General features: G+C 38.2%; 1 protein-coding gene across 5 annotated transcripts in view; it reads left to right on the forward strand.

Annotated features, from left to right (window-relative positions):
• Positions 1 to 839: 839 nt before the first annotated feature.
• PTBP2 (polypyrimidine tract binding protein 2) overlaps positions 840 to 21,121 on the forward strand; it is a 45,335-nt gene continuing 25,053 nt past the window's right edge. For 4 of the 5 annotated variants that reach the window (XM_039718044.1, XM_039718052.1, XM_039718061.1 and 1 more), the window contains exons 1-3: positions 840 to 991; positions 2,497 to 2,527; positions 14,738 to 14,813. In XM_039718044.1, coding sequence (XP_039573978.1) covers positions 984 to 991; positions 2,497 to 2,527; positions 14,738 to 14,813 — 115 coding nt within the window. In that variant the 5' untranslated portion in view covers positions 840 to 983. The remainder of the gene's footprint in view (positions 992 to 2,496; positions 2,528 to 14,737; positions 14,814 to 21,121) is intronic. The other variant, XM_039718081.1, reaches the window with a different exon arrangement.

Consider the following 21,121-nt stretch of genomic DNA (forward strand, 5'->3'; position numbering starts at 1 on the left):
TTCACAGGTATAAACTCTTCAGTTTGATTTTTTGTTTGAATGCAATCTGGGTCTTCTCATGCACAACTTTTCTAGAAAACCTAGAAGTGTTTGAAACTTTTCTAGAAAACCTAGAAATGTTTGAAAACCTTCAAACACTTGCAATTTCAAATTTTCTTTCTTAGTATAAACTCTTCAGTTTGATTTTTTGTTTGAATGCAATCTGGGTCTTCTCATGCACAACTTTTCTAGAAAACCTAGAAATGTTTGAAAACCTTCAAACATTTGAAGATTTGTGACGAAATACTGAGATCTGGCAAAAGGTAATGAGGAGAAAATGTATATTTTGTAACAGCCACGTATTTTGTACTCTGACGTGCCAGCTTACAGAGAAGCACGGAGACACTTAGTCTGTGAAGAAACAGCCCAATTCACTGCAGTAGTTCCTTTGTACGTTCCTCTTTATTATTTTTATGTAGTGTTGGCGTGATATAGTCAACAGGTTGTTTTGTGTGAAGTGACAGCGTAGCCCCGGGCAGCGAGCGATGGGGACCAGGCAGGACCGGGTCCCTCTGAGCGTGTTCCCTGAGGAGAAGGGCCGGCACCAAGCCCGCAAACTCTCTCCCTTCAACAAGTGGGGTCCGGGCTGGGCGGCAGGGAATGCCGATGGCTGAGCATCCCCCGGCGCTGTCCCGTGGCCCGGGCCGGCAGGGAAGGCACCACGGCCGGCACGGAAGGCGCCGCTCCCGCCTCCCGCCGCAGGCGGGGCAGCCTCGCGCCGCCTCAAGGGCCGGCTCGGGCCGGGCAGCTGAGGGCAAAAACTTCAGCGGCGCGCACGGCGCATGCGCTTCCTGCCGGCGCGTGCGCGGTAGCGGAGGGGGACGCGGAGCGGAGCCCGGCACTCGGCAACGCTCGGCGGTTTCCGTGCAGGCCAGGCCGCCATTTTCTCTCAGCCTCCCGTGCGCGGCTCCTGTCCCGCTGCCCGCGCTCTGTCCTGCTCGGCGATGGACGGGTGAGTGGGCCCCGGGGCGCTGGGAGCCAGCGCGCTGCCGCGCCTCGTGCCGCCGGTCCGTGGTGGCACCCGTCCCGGCGCCGGGCGCTCGCTGGCTGTTGGCGGGCGGCTCCGAGGGTGTGGGTAGCGATGAGCTTCCCGCCGCGGGACAGCTGAAGCCCGAGGCCCCGCACGGGCTGGGAGCGGGGCAGGACGGGCTCAGCCTCTCCTTAGCGCGGGCCCCTCTGTAGGGTCCCCCGTTCAAATCGCCCAGGGCCTCGGGCTGCCCCCCACTTAAGTGTAGTGCCCGAGACGCCGTGGGGAAGGGGCAGCCCTCGTCTTGCCCCCCAGAGCCTCTCGCTCCCTGCTCCCCCCCTTTGGCATCGCTCCTCTGGCCAGGGGCTGAGGAGGGGCGCCTTGCAGGCTCGGGTTTGTTTTGGAGCTGGCTGGAGGGGAGGAGCGATGCCAGCAGGAGCCAGATGTCGAGCTCTTTTGTTTTCAGAAACTGCCTAATAAGCCCTTCGGCTTCCCCCCCTCGCCAGGTGGAGAGATGCCTTTGTATATACAGTGGACTGGCTGTACAAACCAAAGAAGGGAAGGCTGGAAGCAGTCGGCAGCATGGGACAGAGGGCTGGGATGGGCAGGCACTACATGCCAGGCCTGCTTTTTGTTGCACCTGGGAAGCAGGCTGCTGGATGTGGCCTTCGTCAGTGTAAACACAACAGCTTTCAGCTTCCAGATCTCCTGTTAGCTTGGTTACTCTGCTGCAAACAGTAAAGCCATCTCTTTGGTATGCTTTAAGCATATAACCTTTCAACTGTGAGAGTTCCCAAGGCTTTTTATGGTTGTGGTTATATAGCAGGAGTTACAAATCCTGTCTGACAACTAAAATGAGTACTACATTGTGGAATGCTCTCCCATATTCTTTTTCGTGTGTATGTTTGTGGACTGAGGTTTCTTTTAGGATTGTGGTATACACTGTGAGTGGTGATGTCACAGCCTCTAAGGAAAAGATGTACCTTGACATACCTGTTGCAGTGTTTTTCACAGGTGTACCTCATTAAATTTCATATAGTTGTAGCTGCCAATGCATTGGGGGTTTTTTCCAAGCTGATCAAAAAAAATATATTGCTTTCTGCTGTTCAAAGAGTAGGTCAAACAAAGGTTCAACTATGAGGTGTGTGAGAAGTTTTGTACTTACTTTTAAATTACTCTATTTCCACCCTGTAATCTCATGTAGTCCAGAAACCCGGGTTTTCTAAGTAAATTTCCTGGCGGTGCTGCTTTGGAGTAACATTTACTTGAAACTTTGTACTCTTTGGAAAGGCCTGTAAACTGTGGGAGCTCAGTGGCTTTTTAAAGTTTCTTTTGTATTTCAGTCCAATGTGTTTTTGAACATAGTTTCTTTCTCAGAAAACTTGTTGCCTGTTTGTTTCCTCACAATTTTGTCATTACAATACATTGAAAAGTTGGGTTTTGGGGATAAATTGCTTGACTTATGTTCTTGTTTTTTTCTTTTTTTGCAGCATTGTCACTGATGTTGCCGTTGGTGTGAAGGTAGGATGTACACTTAGCAAATAAGGGGTAGTGTGCTAATACAAAATGAACTACTTTGAGCATCAGTAATTGCATGTTGGGATATTTTAACTGGTCATTGTGAGCTGATATCTAGTCAGCCGTGTATGCTTTATTAAACAAAAATCCCTAGAGGTGAATTGGAGCCTCTACACAAAAGACTTTTCTAGGCACTGAACTGTAAACAGTGGCTCTGGACTAATGTAGTGTTGTCAGCTTCTTACTTTAAAACTTGATTTATCATATTTTTTTTCAAAACAACACTCCTGCATTGTTGCATGGGGCCTGTAAAAGTCATACTTTCTCTGTCCCTCCCCCTCGTTTGTTCAGAACAGTTCCCACTGAAGTTAAAAAAGAAGTGACTGTCTGTAAAGAGGACAGAAAAATGGGAGCTAGAATTTGTTTTGTAGACACAGAAGTGGGTGTTTGCTTTGCTGTAGCTTTTATTTCTCAAGTTCAGTTATGAATTTAACATACTTTTATAACAAGGAGAGGGCCTCCAAATAGCTGTTAATTTAGTATTTATTTTGCTTTTTTTTATTCAAATCTATCACAGGAATTAGATCAGTGCTCCGTAGTAGCAGAGTGAGAAATAATGTTTATGCAAAGGGATATGGGACAAGAGAACTCCAATGAATGTGTGAGAGCAATTCTATTTCAGTGGTAGAAGCAGAAGTTTTTTAGTGCATACAGTTAACTCTTCACATCTGCTCAGGGACTTTGCAGCTTGTGCTATGTACCTGCCTTTGCACCTGAAGCTGATCAGTGTTAACTGCTTGCTAAGCCCAGCTTTGTCTAGTAAGGCCCAGTTGCTCAGATTCAGTATTGGTCCTGCTGGATTTGGACTAGTTCTTATACAATACAGCCAGCCTGTAGATACAGCAGCTGTTCTGTTAGATCTACCTGTATAAAGTTTCTGGGTAAGCTTGCTTCTAGGAAGAGCTGTGAGAAGTCAGTTCCATGGATTCTGGACCCATCCAGCTCCATGTGTTCGTGCAGTGTTGGAGACAGGCTTAGACTCACTCTCTGAATCGTGAGAAAAGTGCAGTTATTAAGGTACTTCCGTGGGAGCTAATCACAATAGAAATGCTGACATGATTATTTCTCTGATGCCTGGGAGGACAAAGTGTTAACTGATTCAAACTTGGCAATGTATTTAGTAGTTTGGAGGGATACCTGAGGATGTTCTAAGTCTTTCAGGAGCAAACTGTGCTCCATGTACACGGCTTCAGGGCAAAAAATAGAAAATCAATTATTACCCTTAGTAATTTTTCTTCTTTCTAGCGTAGAAGTAGTTTCAGGTAGGCCATGTATTACTTGGATCTTAAATTCTAACATTTCTCACTTCAGGAGAAGTAAATGGATTCAGTATCCCTTTTACTCTTTACTATGAGCAACTTCAATCTGAGAATTTGAGTGGTATGTTCTAAGTGGGTAGTGCCATTTTGGAACCAAATTTTAAGATACTAGCCAGACAGTGAAATAAAAATGCTTCAGATGATGTAACTCCTTTCTTCTGTTGATTGTAGAAGTTACATTATGAATGTAAGAAAGAAAGCAAGACAGGTGTATTGGAGACAGTGATTAAAAGCTACAAGGAAAAGCTCAGAAGGATCAAAAAGTTGTGCTTTTTGTTTGTAAAAATGGACTTGCTGTCTGGTTTCTGAAAGAAAACAGTCTGTGCATAGAAGCAGTGCAAATAAATAAGGATTATGATTTCCTGAAGAAAGCTGTTAAATATGGGAGGAACAAACTGGATTTTATTCTGGAGCTTCTCTAATTATCTCAAGATACTGCTAAGAAGGGAAAATGGGATTTCTGTCTAATTGAGACATACAGTGTGCATAGTGATGTCATGCCAGCTTCACTCAGGTTTTGTGGAAGGACAAGTGAAACACTTGTCCTTATGGTGACTATTCATTGCTCTTGATGGACTGATGTTTTCAAGTTGAGGAATGCTTTGCCAGTGTATATAAACAACTGGGATCAGTCATCTGGCCTTCTCTTGGAAGTTTTCTTTTTCATGGGGAGCTGTGGGAATGTGTAAGAAGTAAGTTTTGAATCCAAGGAGTTGCATTAGCAGTTTTAATGCTCTTCCAACACTGCTTTTATTGTGACTGGATAGTCATGGTATGTGGGCAGGGATTTACCTGTGAAAAGTTACCTTATTCAGGATATTTGATGCTTTCTGAGATTTTTCATTTAGAGTGTATATGCTAATCACTTGCAAAACATGTTTGTGATATATTCAATTATACTTGGAGAAAGGGATGGTGATATGTGAGTCTTCTGTTTGGAAAATTTGCTTTATTTTATCATCATCAGTCATGTCAATACAAATTTAAAAGTTGTGTTAACTGTTATCTGGCTGGGTGTTCTCTTAAACAGCAAAGCACACATGTTATATTTTTAAACCCATTAGTAAAAGAGTAAGAGAAGTTAATTACTGTAGTCTGGGTATTGCCTTTGAATTAAAGGAGGGCTTTGTAGCTTAGGGGACTGCATGTGGTCAAGGCAAGTATAAAGCAAAAGGAATGCTTTCTTATAATGCTTTATTAACAGTTTTATAATTGGAGTTATCTACAAATGAGGGATACATTTGAAACTGTTACCATTTATTTGTATTGTATACTTGATTTAAATTAAAACATTTTTGTTCATTTGAGGTTCAGTCTTCATTTAATTTACATGTTGAGTCACTAGAAACCAATACAAAACATAAAACTTAAAATGGAGATGGCAAAAGTGATGAATACAACTTGAGAACTTGGTTTACAGAGTAAATATGGGGATTTGTGCAACTCAGAATATGCAGTGGGAACACGCTTCCTAGCTCAAATCTGTCAGAGGAGCAGCATGCTTTAATTTCTGAAACCATTAGAATATGTCACAACCCAGTCATCTTGTAAATACAAATGAAATAACTCATACTTGGTTTGGTCTGTAATGTCTTGTTTTGCTTACCTAGAATTCATGGAGGCAGGGAAATGTCACTGCACACAGTTCAGCCCTTACATTACATTTTGCAAAATAATGCAAGAAGGGATGAGCTTTAGCTCTCTGTCTGATGCTGATTTGTGCACTTGCATTGTATATATGCAGTTTGTGCAAAGTATACTTGCACAAATAAATGAGAGTTAAGGATTCCAGTAATGGTAATGTTTACATAGTTCATCAATTTCAAAAAAAGTCAGTTCCCTGGAGAAATTCTATACATTTTGTAGATTTCTTTGTGCATCATTTCAAAAAATTATCATATTATATGAAGTGTTTGCTTTTTCTTTTTTAAAAAAGTCTATTGGAGTTGCTCTGTTCTTATTACATCAGGTCCTTAGTTACTCTCTGGTTATACAGTTTTGAGCATCAGCATCTAATAACTGTACTTTGAATTGTTCTCTTGTGTTCTCTTTACATTACAGTGCTTTACTCTTGAGAACTGATACTTGGTGTGGTAGAGCCTTTTTCAGCTATTGGATATATGAAATATATAATGTATCTTTCCTGTGGAGTAATTAAAAGAATCTTTGGAGGGATATGAAAACATGGTATAAGGAATGTATGTCACACAAGTGTAGGGAATAACTTAGGTGAACTTTGGGTGCATATTGAGGGTGAACTCTCCTACTGTGTTTCAGTGTGTGCCACTTCAGTCTAATGGATGATGTTTCTCCTGCATGGGAGGGAAGCTGTGCAGTAAATTGGGTCTGAACAATTGAGTGACTCATTCTGTGTATGTGCATTGCATGTTTCACAATGGCTGAGGTGTTCTTCTATCTGACAGGAGAAGAGAACCAGTCATTTCTTCCTGGATGCATTATTTGATACACAGCATTTGGGAAATTTTTTACCTTCTTGACAGTGCTATAGATACTGGCTAAAAACCAAGCTTCAGCTGCCAAGCATGGACAGCCCCAGTTAGAGCTAGGAGAGAAAACTCCCTTTAAAGAGAGTTTTGTAATGTTTAAAGATGTGGGGTGGCCTTCTTCCCCCCAGGGTCAGGGCTTCAGCCGTTGCAGTGCGCTTAAGACATGAGGGAATTGGTGGTGTGTATTTAGTTGTTATGTTTGGGATGGGTAGAAGATGCTAAGAAACGTGTCCTCGTACTTTCTGAGTTTTCCAAACAGGAAGGTATCACCTAGTTCCCCTTCTTCCTGGTTGCTGAAACTTGACATGGAGGAATATAGTAGTATGGGGAAGGACAGTAGCTAAGAACTGACAGAGACACGAACTGATGGAGGAGGTTGAGAGAGCATGAAGTAGCAGTTTGTAAGTACTCTTGAATGGTGTCCACTTTGTTTATTTAACTCATGTTCTGAGGAGTAGTCTTCTCTTACAAAATTATACTCTGAACCTTTATTGCTAGTAATAACTGAGAATTTTTTCATGGTGGAAACAAGTAGATACTGTAGATGTGCTGTGACTTTTTGTTTCAACTGTACATGGCATAATGAAAATAGGATTGAAAGTCAGATTCTAGCAAGTTGTCAGAAGATAAACTCCCACTTCTAAAATTTAGTCTAAACTTATTTCACAAGCCTGTTCCTTTCAGTTTTGTACTCTCTCCAATTTTTTTGCCTTCACTGTTGTGATTTGACTACTTAACAAGAAGGGAGTGGTAAGATAAAAAACTGGTTTATTCATACAGACAAATGCCATGTGATAGTCTGTTATATTTAAAATGTTAGGATTAGAGTTTTGGGCTAACCTTGCATGTCTGGTAGACTAGACAAAGACACAGTGATATGAGAAAAATGGGTTGTTTGTGAATTAGAGGTGTTTTACTCTTGTGTTAGCTGAGATAATGTTTTTAGACAACCTTTGTTTTCAGTAATACTTAGTTGTGCTAGCAGTGGTAAACAGCAAAAAAGATGTGTGGAGCATTATAGCAGTGAAGTAAGGCTGAAGTCTGATCATGTTCGAAAGTTTAGAACTGGCATCTGGATTTGTCTTTCCAGCAATGGTATGGGGAACATGTCCATAGTGACAAAAAATAACTTCTTACAATGAAAGAGATCTGTTAACAGTGAAGATATCTGATAACAGTAACTTCTATAAATTGACCCTGTTTGAAATGGCTTTCATATTTATTCTCAGAACAGCTGACTCCAGTTCTTTTTTTCTATGTACTTTATTTTTGTAATGCCCATTCTGCCACTGTAATATATGTGAAGAAGTAAGGAAAGATGAAAACGGAAAGGAAGGAAACTTCTTGAAACTTAGTTTGTTCTCTGTAGTAAGTATGCTCACTGTATGTAAGGAAGTTTTAGTATACTTGTGTGATCAGTTTCACTAATTTGAAATCGTGTAGTTTTCATTTGTAGCAGAAGACTTAGCTTTGCATCTTGATTGAGGGGTTATACAAAGAGAAACCAAATCACCTGCTCCATCTCTGAAAACACGCACTAATACCAGTATGCAAATACCCTTCCCATTTCGGAGAGCTTCAGGCTGTGTTTTCACAAGCAAATCAAGCTGCATTCCATTTCTCTGTCACTGTAATACTTGTGCAACAGATGTTTAGGTTGCCAATTCACAAACCTTTCTTGGGACCCTAACCAGGATGAAGCTAAGCTGACACAGCAGTGAACTCCATCTTTTTACTCAGATTTGTACCAAAGCGTGTGGTTGCCTAGGTGCTTGTAACAATACAGAATTAGGAGGACAGAGTAGGAAGAAGTTGCTGGGGTCAGGGAGAAGGTAGGATTCTTGCTTTTGGTGGTAGTGATTCAAACAGGTTGTGGTTTCACAAGTTAATGAGACTGTGATGTTAGATTTAGGGATTTGGTTATTTTTTACAGCTGCAAGTACATGTAGCCATGTTTAGCTTTTAATAAAATCAGTTTTTCTGTGAATGTGTAACATGAGTATTGAGTTATAGACAAAATAGCATTATCACTTCAAATTTATTAGTGAAAAATAGGAGATAATTGAGTAGAAAATACCTTCCATGTGGATTGCGTTTTGAGGTGTAGAATCTGCTACTGAAAGAGCAAGTCTGTACATCCAGGTGCCATGGTTGTCGGTCTGGAAGGCAAAGGACACATCCAGGTGGTAGCTCTAGTGAGTTGTTCTCACCTATTCTAATTTACTACCTGTAATGTTTGAGAGTAGTACTTTCTTTTCTGGTAAAAGTGGAATCAAAAATCTGAAATGCTGAATGAATTATTATTTTTGTGTACTTCTCTTGAATGTTTGAAGCATTGACTTATATTAGGAGAGATCCTTGCCTGCAGTCTTTCATTACAATTGAAAGTTTGGAAGTTTCCAAATGAGGCTGTGTGACATGGTGTACATTCAGATTTGATTCTTTACTCTTTGGCTTTTTGGTTTAGTAGTCCATCTTGATCTTCTGGTGCTTTGAGAAATTTGTTTTTTTTTCACCATTGTGTTTTGGGCAGCTGGAGATTTTTTAAGGAAATTGAGTTTTGTCTCCTGTCAATCTTAAAAGACTTTTCAGATTCCTTTGATTGCTCTTTCTCAATTTCTACAAAAAATTATGTGGCATAGTTGTTAGGCTATATAAACAATATACGCTTGGCTGAGGAGAATCTGAGAAGAATTGAAGTAGGGTGAAAAAGAACATAGAGCAAGTAAGTAAAGGTGCTCATACTGTATGCAGTATACATAATGAAAAGCAAGTGATGTTCTGAGTTACTAAGCACCCATGGAGTTCATGACCTTAACTGATTTCATGCCAGTATAGTTAAATGGTGTATTGTTTAAAATTATTCATGTAGGTCTGCTCCATGCATGTGAGGTTCTGGTGAAGTGGCAGCAAGCTTATAGCTAAACTGTATGTTAAATGCTCTGTAAAATACTTATGAACCTGCATGGAGTTTCTTTTGAATATGTATCCTGTCCTGCATGGGCCTTCTGTGATCCTGTACATATGAGAGGTGTAACAAATTCCTTAGGGTGGTTTGGATTATGTGTTTTGACAGTTGTGTGTGTAATCAGAGCATAAGGCAGATCAAGTGTTTTTTCTTGATGAAAGATTATGTGAGGGTATATTTATGCAGTGTTTCGTATAAAAATTTGTCATGTTAAAAATGAAGCATCCTTTTGAATTCTAATCCATCACATGTAAACTGAAGGAAGTTTATAAGTGCTGTGTTTTGGGGTTCAAAGTGTGTTGTTCTGTTTCGAGCAGCCAGTCCCCAAAGTTACTTCAGATAGTGAAGCAGTGTGTTTACAATGTGTAACTGTTAGAGGAGAATGTTTTAATGTCTGGGTGGAAACTGTCATGTGCTCTCCCATACTGTCAGGTTTCTGGCTCCTTCTTTAAATTGTTCCCAGATGTTAGAAATAAAGTGTTTTGCAGTGCTGTTGGATTTCCTTAAATCACGAGATCTGTCTCCTGGCTTGTCATACCCCTTGGGAAATTCATGCCTGTAGGCTGAGAATGACTGGTAAATGTGCAGTGCAGATGAAGTTCTCTTATTTATCTTTATTTGGTGGGGGAGGGCAGAGAGAGGGAAATGGGAAGGGCAGAATCACGCTGGTTTTGAGAGGTTTGTAATATCAGCAAATATAAACGCCACAAATGAGAGTATTTGTAAAACACGTATTTTTCAGTGTCTTTGAGTGTCATCCTTATATTTTCTAGTGCGAGTTTAAGAAATTTTTTTAGATGATACTGTTGACCTTTTAACAAAAGTTAACTGTTTCTAGGAGTCCCTTGTTCACTCTTTCTAGGAGTATTGCAGTACTTCTACACATGCTTGTAATAAGCTGTCTGTAATACACTGTTAGGTTAGGTTTAGCCAAAACTGCTGATCAGTCTCCATAGCCCTGAATTATTGGGGAAAAAAGCCGATGTCTCTGATGTAAACAGTTGTCAAAAAGTATTTTAGCATAAAAGACTAAACCCTTGGATGTAACAAAATCTGGGGAATGTATTAAGTATTTACAGCCTGATCTGGAATATGAGGAAAATAGTTTGCAAAGACTTCTAAATAGTGTATTTTTGATTAGCCTGGAAGCATGACTGTAATGACTTCCTGAAATTATATAGCTATGTAATAAAACCTGTGATAGCATGAAGCTTTATAGTAGCCTTTTATGGGGGGAAAAATCTGAAATTCTGCAATGGAAATCCAGCTTGTGTAGTGAAGGATTTTGAGTTAGCTATAACTTAAAGCAAGGACCTAGGACATTCATTTGCTGAGCTAGGAGTTTCTTCTTTCTCTTTGTTTAATTGATTTTGTAAATTGTAGAAGTGACAGTCTAAGAAATAAGTAGTCACTTAGGGAAATTAGCTAAAATATCAAAGTAGTGTCTTTAATTTACACTATGTAAAATAATTTTTGTATATATAATTTCGAATTTTCACTTAAATATGCACTAAAAGGCTGATTTGGTATATTTTTTTGTCTTTTTTGTAAGTGGTCCTGTGTGTCAGTTTTGCATAAATCCATTGATTGAAGCCATGCATTAAACATGATGTTTTCCCACCATGCATGGAAATGCTGTCATGGGGTCATGGGGGTGAAGACATGGGCTGAAGTGGAAGGGTGGTATTGACTGTGACAGATTCAGGGTTCACTCGCTGCAAGATGTTAGCTTGGAAATTCCCTTGTTTATTTTGTATATTTTGGTAAATGCTGGTTTCATAAAGATAGCTGTGATCTGAGCAGTTAGTTGTTGGTTTTTATGGAAGATTTATGTAGATTAATTTTCTTGATAGTGGTAGGAATAGAAATATGGCATTGAAGACTTCTGCTGTTGAGGTTTAGATGTCAGAAGATGATATATTAATAGTATAATAGCAGTTTGTACTACTTATTTTGTTCTTAATAATCTCTTTGCCTCATGCTAAAATGGATATTCAATTAGTCTCTACTGTGTTGCTGTTATAGTAGCTATCCTTTGCAGTTTATGGTGCAGTGTAGTCATTGTGGTGGTTTTTTATTTTTTGGTTATTTTAACTTAGATGAGTATGTTTTTGCCATCACTGTATTTGTGATATTCAGTACTGTTATACAATCTCAAACTTGCTTTGATTCTTTAGAACACAGCAGTTTGCAGAGACAGGGAAAAGAGTTAAGTGAACGTTGCTGTTGGATCTTCCTTCCTTGAGTCTGATTCTGTGTGCTCTTCAAATATCTGAGTTTGGTTTCCTGAGCTCTGAAACACTCAATACAATTACCTAATTTAGTTAAAAAGTTCATTCCATTTGACTAGCAGAACTTCTGTGATTGAGACTAATTAAATATTTGAGATGCTTGGAAAATTGGTTAGGATTTTGAAATTCATGTGTGACATAGCAGAGTGATGAAAAGCTTTGCTCATGGACCATGGTGTCAGTCCTTCTTGGCTTAGCACCCTCTAAAAGAGTATGCACATAAAACCAAAACAAAGCACCCCAAACCACAAATTGAATACACCCTTATCTCTGCTGAATAAATGTAAGTAAAGTCAGTATTTATGTCTGTGTAATTCGGGAGGGATTGTGTTACACAGTAGTGCCAGTCTAAGAGCACACATTGGCTTACTTTAGATGCTTATATGAAGTTGTTTTGCTAGCCAGCCAAGATCTTCAGACAACCCTTTTGAAGTAAATCACAATAACCAGGCAGGTACTGCTTTTGATTTTGTAATTTACCACTTTGTATCTAAGTCCATAGTGTCTTTTGGTGCAGAGCTGATTTTAAAGCTCCGAACTGAAGTACAGAAGGATCTAGGCTGCGTAAGAAACAATTAGGAAAAATAAGCATGTATATCTATAGGATCATTACATGGTAAGAGATCTTTGTCTTTGACCAAAAGCTTGGGAAATACGTACCACGTTGATAGAGGTTTGCTGTGCATTTGTGATTTCACAGGGGAATTGGAAGAACATTTCATGTGTGAACCTGTACATATGTGAATCAGATTTCTGAACACTAATTTATGCAGATAGGACAAGTGTAGATTTTATGATACAGGTCAGTGCAAGAAATTCATATTTAATTGTTGTTCTGAAGCAAAAATGTTAGAACTTTCAAGTGCAATGACAAAGTCTTGTGATTGACTATGAAGGTATTCATGAATTGTAAAATGATATGTTTGTAAATGAAGAGAGAACTGTTCATGAAACACAAATACAGGAACTGAATATCTACTCTGTTGAGTGATTTGTGCTCCTTTTGGATTTTTCTGCTGCAGATTAAGAAATTAACAGTTTTTTTTGAAAGCCAGATTTACTAGGAACCAGAAGTTTATGCGATCACTCTTGCGCTGTTTCATTCAGCAGTTGCTGTTGTAAGTAACTTTCTGAAGCTGGAGGCAATTGAAATCTGAGATATTTCAGAATTGTAAAGCTCCTACAGATTTTGGGAAGAGCATTCATTTGATACTGGGTTTGCTTCAGCTATTTATGTAGTAATTGCTGTACTGTTGCAAATTTATGCCTGTTGTATTAAGGGGGAAAAAATGCTGGTGAATGATCTTAATCAGCTGGACCATGAACAGATTCAGTGTCTGCTGCTACTTCTGCCTCATCAGCTGAGCTGGCCAGGCTGCAGACAGGGGCTCCCAGGCAAAGCTAGCCGGGTATTGTAAGCTGGAAAAACTGCACTCACCACTGAGTAACCTTATGCTGCTAGTAATCCTCAACTTTGCAGCATTCTACCCTTGTCAATATTATGTTAGAAAAGGTAGAACATGAAAGGGAAAGAATGTTTGTTTCAGCTTACATTGAGTACCTGCATATTACATGAGTAGTAGAAATGTACTCTACATCAGTAGAAAGCAATGTAGTTAGAAAAACAGAATTTCTATATTTTATCTGTAAGTTGCTTCTCAGTTCTATCTAGCTAATTTTTTTTTTAGTTATATCTGATTAGAAATGCATCCTTACATTGAAATGGACAAGACATAGTCCCTCTCATGGTTCTGTCTGATCTTGGTATTAGGTATGATGCAATCTTAAGGAAACTTGCTCATTTGATAGGCACAGCTTTGCAGCTTGCTATGCACCTGTACAAGCTTAGAGCATTCAGTGAACTGTATAGAGATTCTTCAGAGCTGATGCTGAAAACCAAGTAAACTTTAATGGCTCTATATGTGTGTACACATATACAAACTTTAACATCCTGTTCTCTGTGTGGACACAAATACAGTGCAGTATGAGAAAAAGGTAACGGTTTGATTTTTATAAGTCTTTCAACTGTGCTCTCTGTGGAGGTAATAGTCTCAGATGAATTTATTATTAAGTACTGAAGTGTCCTGTAAAACATATTCGTTAAGTATTCGTGATTTTCTTGTAATGTCCACAACAGAATTAAACCCATTTATTTTAATAAGGATGGGTAGAAACTGTTTTTTTTTTCCTCATTACCATTTTAGCAGTGACCTGGATTAGTCTTAAGGGTGCTGAAGAAATACTTCTGAAGTAGAAAAGAACCTGTAAGAAATTAAAGATAATATTCAAAGGGTGGTTTAAATATTTTGTTTATTGAAAGATCACATAAAGATTTTGTAGGCATTTTGAGGGATGAAGTCTTGAGGGTGAAGAGGGTTGGGGCATAAAAGAAAAAAGAAACAACAAGGTGTGAAAAGTGGTGCCTCTTCAGCTGCGTCAAATGCCCATCACTACTTGTGGAAAGGGTTATCTTGTATGGTTTTACTATAAATCCTCCTGATTTTTGCAGCCCACTTTTAAGTCATTCATTAATTTATATTTGCCATGTTTTAAGAACTACAATGAAGATGTAATTCCCTGCCCTAAGTTATGTTTTGCAGAAAAACTGAATGTCCCCAAAATGAAAACCGATTTCATTTCCTGTGATAATTAAATCTTTGGTTTTAAATAGGGGTGTTAAAATTGAGCTAAACTCCATATTTCTCTTTGCATAGATTTCCCTTGTAGTTTCAGCTAGATATAATAGTTTAATATATATGTGTATAAAAATATTAAAACTTAAATTAATTTAAATGTTATTGAAGTAGAATAAATTTATTTAATTATATTTTAATTTGAAATGCTGGACAAAATTATTGTTCAGCAGTTCTCATTGTGTCCAGAGGTGGCTTTATTTCAGTGGTGGGTTAAACAACTGTGCTTAAGCTGCTCTCATTTCAGATTGCCATGTAAATATTCCGCTTTACTTAGATTTCAAATTGTTGCACTTATCTGAAAAGAGGAAGTATCATCTTTAAAAATCACAAAATAGAGGAAAAAAAAATCTCTTACTGTCTCTTTCTTTTTAGAGAGGATCTGACGAACTTCTTTCAGGCAGTGTACTCAGTAGCCCGAACTCTAACATGAGCAGCATGGTAGTTACTGGTAAGTGATGCCCTTTCAAAGGAGAAATCTATAATTTATACTTGGACTCATTTCCTGTTTACAAGGGGAGAACACCGAAACAAGAATCCGTTGTGCTATAGAGGGATAAACTGTTGGCTTGTATTAGAATATAGTGACTTTGTATTTCCTACAAACCTTGGGTGTCTGAGAAGAATAATCCCACAATCAACAGGCAACTTTCAGATGTCTGCACACAAAATTGTTGGTGGGTGATGGGATGAAAAATCACAGTTGTCTTGTACAGCTACCTTTGAAGTAAGGAATCTCAGCTGCCAGGCAAAGGTAAACAGCCTAGTTCCTGTGGGACATCAACTTCTTTACACTTGGTCATCTGCAAGTCTGGGCATTACAGGGAGCACCACTGTGCCAGTTTCATAATACAGTGTGCATTCAGGAAGAGAGAGTTCTGGTTCACTGCTAAAGCAGCAAGCTTCACTTTGCTCTTTCAGTTTGAGATTGCAGTGGTAGAATATCAGAGCAAAGTGACTGTGGCTGTTCTTGAATCAGTTTTCTGGTGTTGTTAGATAGAAAGAAAGGTTTTTTCATTAATTGGCACACACTAAAATACCTTCTGTTGCAGTTGATGCTTCTGTATGTTGACTGTACATTGAGTTCCCTTGGAAAGCTCATTTCAGAGGTCTTGCTTTTTCTCTTTTTTCTTTTTCTACTGTGCTATTAATTTTTTTGTGGATTTTCTCTTTTTTTTTCCTCTTGCCTTAGAGATGTGGAGGGGTTAGTTAATTCATGGCATCAGAGGTTGCTGCACTTTCCAGTCAGTTGCCTGCTTCACTGTTCTACTGTGCCTGATTTTCTGTATTCATGGGGTCAGCAGTATAATCACTGATATTAATAGCAGACTCTTTCCATTTTAATTTATTAGTAAGAGGTTGGGATTCAGGGTGCAGTTTCATGTTACTATTAGGGTGCTGTGGTGACAGCTCTTGTCAGAATGGGTAGCTCTGTGCTTTCTCATCCTACTTCTTTAGCACAAGCAGGAAAAACTCCAAATGCACGTGTTTCTGCTACACTCTTCTGTTGGAGTGCTCATAGACTTGCAGAATAAGTTAATGCAGTATTAAATTCTTCTAATAAAATCAGGTAGTTTTTCCTTGGAGCAGCTTACTGATCAGTCATGTGATTGCACACTTGTAGACATAGTTGAGTAGAGCAGTGTGGCAACAGAAGAAAAACCACTTCCACTGGCAGTTCTGTAACCAAAGGAGAAGAGGTGCTCGTACTTCAGAATAAGTCAGAAATGCAGTGTAGCCATTGCCATTTTGGAGCCCCAGAACATTTATCTCTCTTCCCTGTTTTTCTTACTTCCTTCTGGTTCTGAATGAGGTCCTTCTTGTTTTCATTTTCTTGATGTTCTTTTCTGTCCTGGGTATTAATTAGTGCTTCATCAGTTTGCTTTACTTAAACAATAAACTACTATGGAAAGGAATTGTGTGTAGGAGGGTTTGGGTGTCAGCAGTGGACAGTGTGACAGGACCAAGACATAAATATTGCCAAATTTTCCATATATTTTTAGATAACCTTTTAGTTCCAGGAAATAAAATGTAAATTATTTTACCAAAGGAAAAAAGAGGTAAAGTAAAAAAAATTGAAATAAGAATTATAACTTTGAGATTTTGGAAGAAGAAGTATGGAAGCTTGTCTAAGCAGCCCCTATATAGAAATTCTTCCTTAAATATGCTGAGAATGGAAAAGCATGTTTTGATTCCATTAGGCTGATGTATGGGATAGAAGTTTGATGTGTTTAACAGATAAGTTGCTTCCCATTTTGTTCTTACTTCCACCCTGTTTAAGGTGATTAAGGGTTTGGGTTTTATTCTTGGGAATTTCTTTGTTGTGTGTGGGAGTTTTTTTGGTGTGGGTGAGGTTTCTCTGTATTTTTTTTGGCATCCATAACCATAACTCAAGAAATAATCTCATTAGCAGCAGTGGTCAGAGTAGTGGTCTGGCTCCTGTAGTATCAGATGCCTGTTATTACAAGTTTCACATGAATTCTGTGATATGTAAAGAAGGTTGTTGGAAAAATAATCCCAAACAAACAAATCCCACACTCTGAATGCAGTGCTGTAATTCAAGTCATTCTCTGTAGCAGTCTGTAAAAAGGGGGCTAGTTTGTTTGGGTGTTCTATTTTTTCTTGGTATTGTATTCAAACTTCATTCTGCTTGCCTTTTTAAAGTAGCACAAAAAACCCTATAGAATAGGCTAAGTCCTCTGTTCAGCTTCTGAATATATCCTCCCATGGCTGTCTTGTTTACTGTGAACCAGGAAGTACTTTTTCCAGACTTGCACAGTTTACAAGGTCAGATTGTAAACTCAGAAATAGTTACATGTGAAATTGAAACCTGTGTGTTAATTTTTCTGTAACCATCTCCTGAAGCCAAATGAATTCAAGTGTTCTTTCTGTCTGAATGGATGTCTTCCTTTTGCTTCAGTTCTGCTATTACTTTATATCTTCAGAAGAATTTAAAACTTTAGTCAATTGAACAAATTTTTTTGCTGTAGCCAACGTGATGAATCTTTCCCAAATTTTCTAGGATTTCAGGGACCCTGTGATCATTTATTAAGTCCCTTGTAAATGAGACATGTTGTAGATATTTGCCTGTGTAAAACTAATACTTGTTCTTGCCCTTTCATTCTTAGGGTTGGGAAGTGTCATGGTACTCCTATGAGAGTTGACCATTGTTTTCTGAAGAATATAGAAACCTATTCCGGTTTTGACTGTGATATTTCCAATATCTGTTTCTGTGATTTTTTTTAAGTAGATGACTAGGAGAACAGAAGCAAGATATGGTTTGTCTTTGTAATCCTCTGAGCCTTTTATTGGTGAAAGTGTACACAGTCAAAAAACTAGTTATCAATAGCAGTGCCTTAGCAGGCCTAAACTTTGAACAAAATCTTGTCAATTACAGCCTCATCTCTTTCTCTGCTGTAGAAATATTAACCTAAATCAAAATGCCTAAGTTGTCAAAAAAACCGACCTTTTCTTGGAAGGGAATTGGTTTTGGAGGAACTGAGGGCTGTGTCATTATGGGTGAGACTGAAGATGTTTTTTTAAAAATGAACATCCTACCTTTTTATCATGGCAACAATTCCTCCAGTGGGTTGTTGTTTGTTTTTGGGTTTTTTGTTTTTTTTTTAATTTATTTTATTCAGCTGCCATTCAGTAAGAATACTGTAGTACTTCAGTGCTTTTATGAATGCTCTTGCTCTCATCTTCTGTCTAGTGAAAGGCATGAAAGAGGAATGGTTTGTCTGCCCTATAGGGAGTCTTGCAGATGAATCTTTTCCTATTTTTTTTTCTGAAAGAAACTTGTGAAGTTGGTGAACAAATGTTTGATTTGGATTCTTACTGATGATTTGAACCACTGGTAATTCTCTAAAAAAGGCTAGCATCTTGGACATGGTCAAAATACATGGCCTGATCCTTGGGCATTTTCTAAACAGTTTTGTCGTCTGTATCCATCCTCCAGACTGGGTAGGTGACAGTGTGTTCCATTAGCAGTCACTACAGGTGCAGTAACTGTTTTAGGTACTTTCTATGTCTTTGTGGAAGAACAGTCTTAAGACTAAAAGAGCAGAAATCTAGACTTGGATTAAGATGACTTTTACCTCTTAATTCTGAACCCTGTTTTGGACAAATTTGGTTACTGTCATTGTTGAGAAATTTCATTTCAGTTAAGTGTTTATATTTAAATATACATGATTTATTTTTGTTCCTGAACTGGGCCGGACAGTATGGCAGAATATTATTCTTTAAACACTAAGGGAAGGATCCCATCCACTAGATTAGAATTTGTAGCAAGGGAGAACATATTGTAAATTACAAGACCAGCAAATATCTAAGCTTAAGGAGTTCTTTTTTTATGTTACATGTGTAAGTTTCTGATGTTTTTAACACCAGCTGACATGAGTACATTAAAGTTGTGTTCTCAGAACCACAGGCCTTTTACTACTAAAACTACTGCTAGTTTTCCTTTAGCTTTTTTGCAAATATTGTCAAAGTCTCTTCTTATTTTTTGCCATAATCTTGCTTGATTCTGATTTCTATGAAGAGCATGGTCTTCTCATAAAGATCCATGAGTTAATGTTTTTGTGTTGTTGCCCAATGACTAGACAAGGCTCTTTAGGTAAGCTAAAATATGATTTGGTTACAGGATTCTGAGAAACCAGAGCTGAAACCAGGATCTTTAAATATCGCTGATTCTGACATTGCTAATGTTTTTGAAGACATTAGTAAGGCAGATTGCAGATGATTGTATGTAAAGAATTTTTTACCTTTCAGTGCTTTATGTTCACTAAATAACTAGCTGCAGTTTTTTATTCTGCAGATTTTAAATGCAAGAAAAAAATTCCTGTATCTTTAAAAGCTGGGGAAAAGTGTTTCCTCTGTAAAGGACTTACTTTTTCGCTGAACTTTGTGTGAGGCTTTGGCTGTTCAAGATGGAGGATTGCTTAATGGAAGTTGTAGGAAGAGTTATCTGTATGGAGATGCTCATGCCATGAACTCATTGCTGAAATCCACATACTAAAAAGGTAAAATTTTTAAGGGATGCAGATAAAAAGTGAAAGATGTTGATGAAAGTTTTATGAAAATTGGCTCGTCAAAGACAAGAAGAATTGGCAGGTTTTCTTGTTGCAGCTGCCATCAATTTCATTGTTCACATTTCTGTGTTTAAAGTAGATTAGTAGAAACATTCCAAAATCATTTTGCAGCTGAGCTCACCAAATTCCTGGAGCTTTGAATGATACTGTTGGTCTTGCTTTTACTTAATTAGCAGGAAATGTTAGGAGTGAGTTCGGTAGGTAATTCATTGTATTAACAGAATAATTAGCAGTGAGGCATACAAACTAATAATATTTCAAGTGCTGTATTAACTTGGGCAGTAAACATAGATGTGTCATGGATGTGCCATTTTTGCTAGCACATTAAGTAAAATTAGTTATTAGTTAAAATTAATGATGCCTAAACTTAGGTAATTTACTTCTGAAGTTTGCAAATTGATTACAATTAATAATAATTGGAAAGATTTTAAGAAGTACATTACATGTGATTGGAAAGAATTGTAATTTAATAATACTGTATACTTTACATATTTCTACAGATACACAGATTTAGAAATGTAAAAAAAAATAAAATATCTCAGGATGGGAGAAATAAAATGTGGCTATTATTATTAATTTGGGCAATTTCTGTCTGCATCGCTATGCTGTGGTAACTCATTGCTCTACTTCAGCTGGATTTCACTCTAGCCTGTGGTATTTTTAAGGACTAAATTGAAGTGCATTCATGTTAGACTGCAACATTGAACAGCCACTATACCATACTGTAAATGTGGTATCATAGTTGCGTAGAAAACTCAGTCCTCAGTGCATTTTGAAACAGGCACAGCCTCTGCAGATGTGCCAATTAAAAGCTGTATTAAAGTTTTCTTTGTTTCACTATATTTACTTATTTAAGTGCCAATTCCTCTTAAGCAATAGTCATTGTAGTGTAAGATAGTTTTAATATTGGTTGGTCAAGATTTTCGTATGCACATGGCTCACGTCTGTGATAAACAGCAAAAAAACCCTATTATCAAAAATATAATTAACACTGACCAATGCAACCTAACCTTCAAGGTTAGCAAATGTGAACTTCAGACAACTTCATATTCTGCGTGTTTTTATTGTATTTTGAGTGTAGTATCTCTTTTTCTTGTTCTTTCAAACATTTTGAATTCCAGATTTTATCTCTAACTTGAACTTTTAAAGATGTACATGCTAAAGCAAAGGTCCTGTATATTTGCTTTTGGGAGCCTGGGAGAGGTCACTGGTCAGCTCTCTTCCTACGTTCTGTCACTTAGATCAGGTAGGGTACATCCAGGAAAACTTTCTTTAAGAAAAGAACTTTCCAGAAATGAAACCACAGGGGACTCTATTATACAATTTGTGATTGTCTGCAGTTTGTTGCTGGTTGGTTGAGACAGATGATTGTGTTCAGTAGCCAATGGAACATTTTAATATTTGTTTAAAAAACTAGATATCTTGAATTGCATTGCCTTTCTCTTAGTCACTTATTTCCTGTCTGGATGTGTCTGATGTTCTACAGCTGATGACATTAAATTACATATATTTAGCCAAGGTAAAACAAGAAGTGCTTTCTACATAGAACAGCACTGAATACTACTGCTATTAAGCTTCTTGTATTTAGTGTGTACAAACTGAAAGTTACTTTTTTTAAAATTGGTTGTTGGTATGTACTGGCAGTTGTGAAAGAGAGTGATTTCTTCAG

Source organism: Passer montanus, unplaced genomic scaffold, assembly GCF_014805655.1.
Source record: "Passer montanus isolate IOZ18808 unplaced genomic scaffold, ASM1480565v1 scaffold103, whole genome shotgun sequence".
NCBI classification, from domain to species: Eukaryota; Metazoa; Chordata; class Aves; order Passeriformes; family Passeridae; genus Passer; species Passer montanus.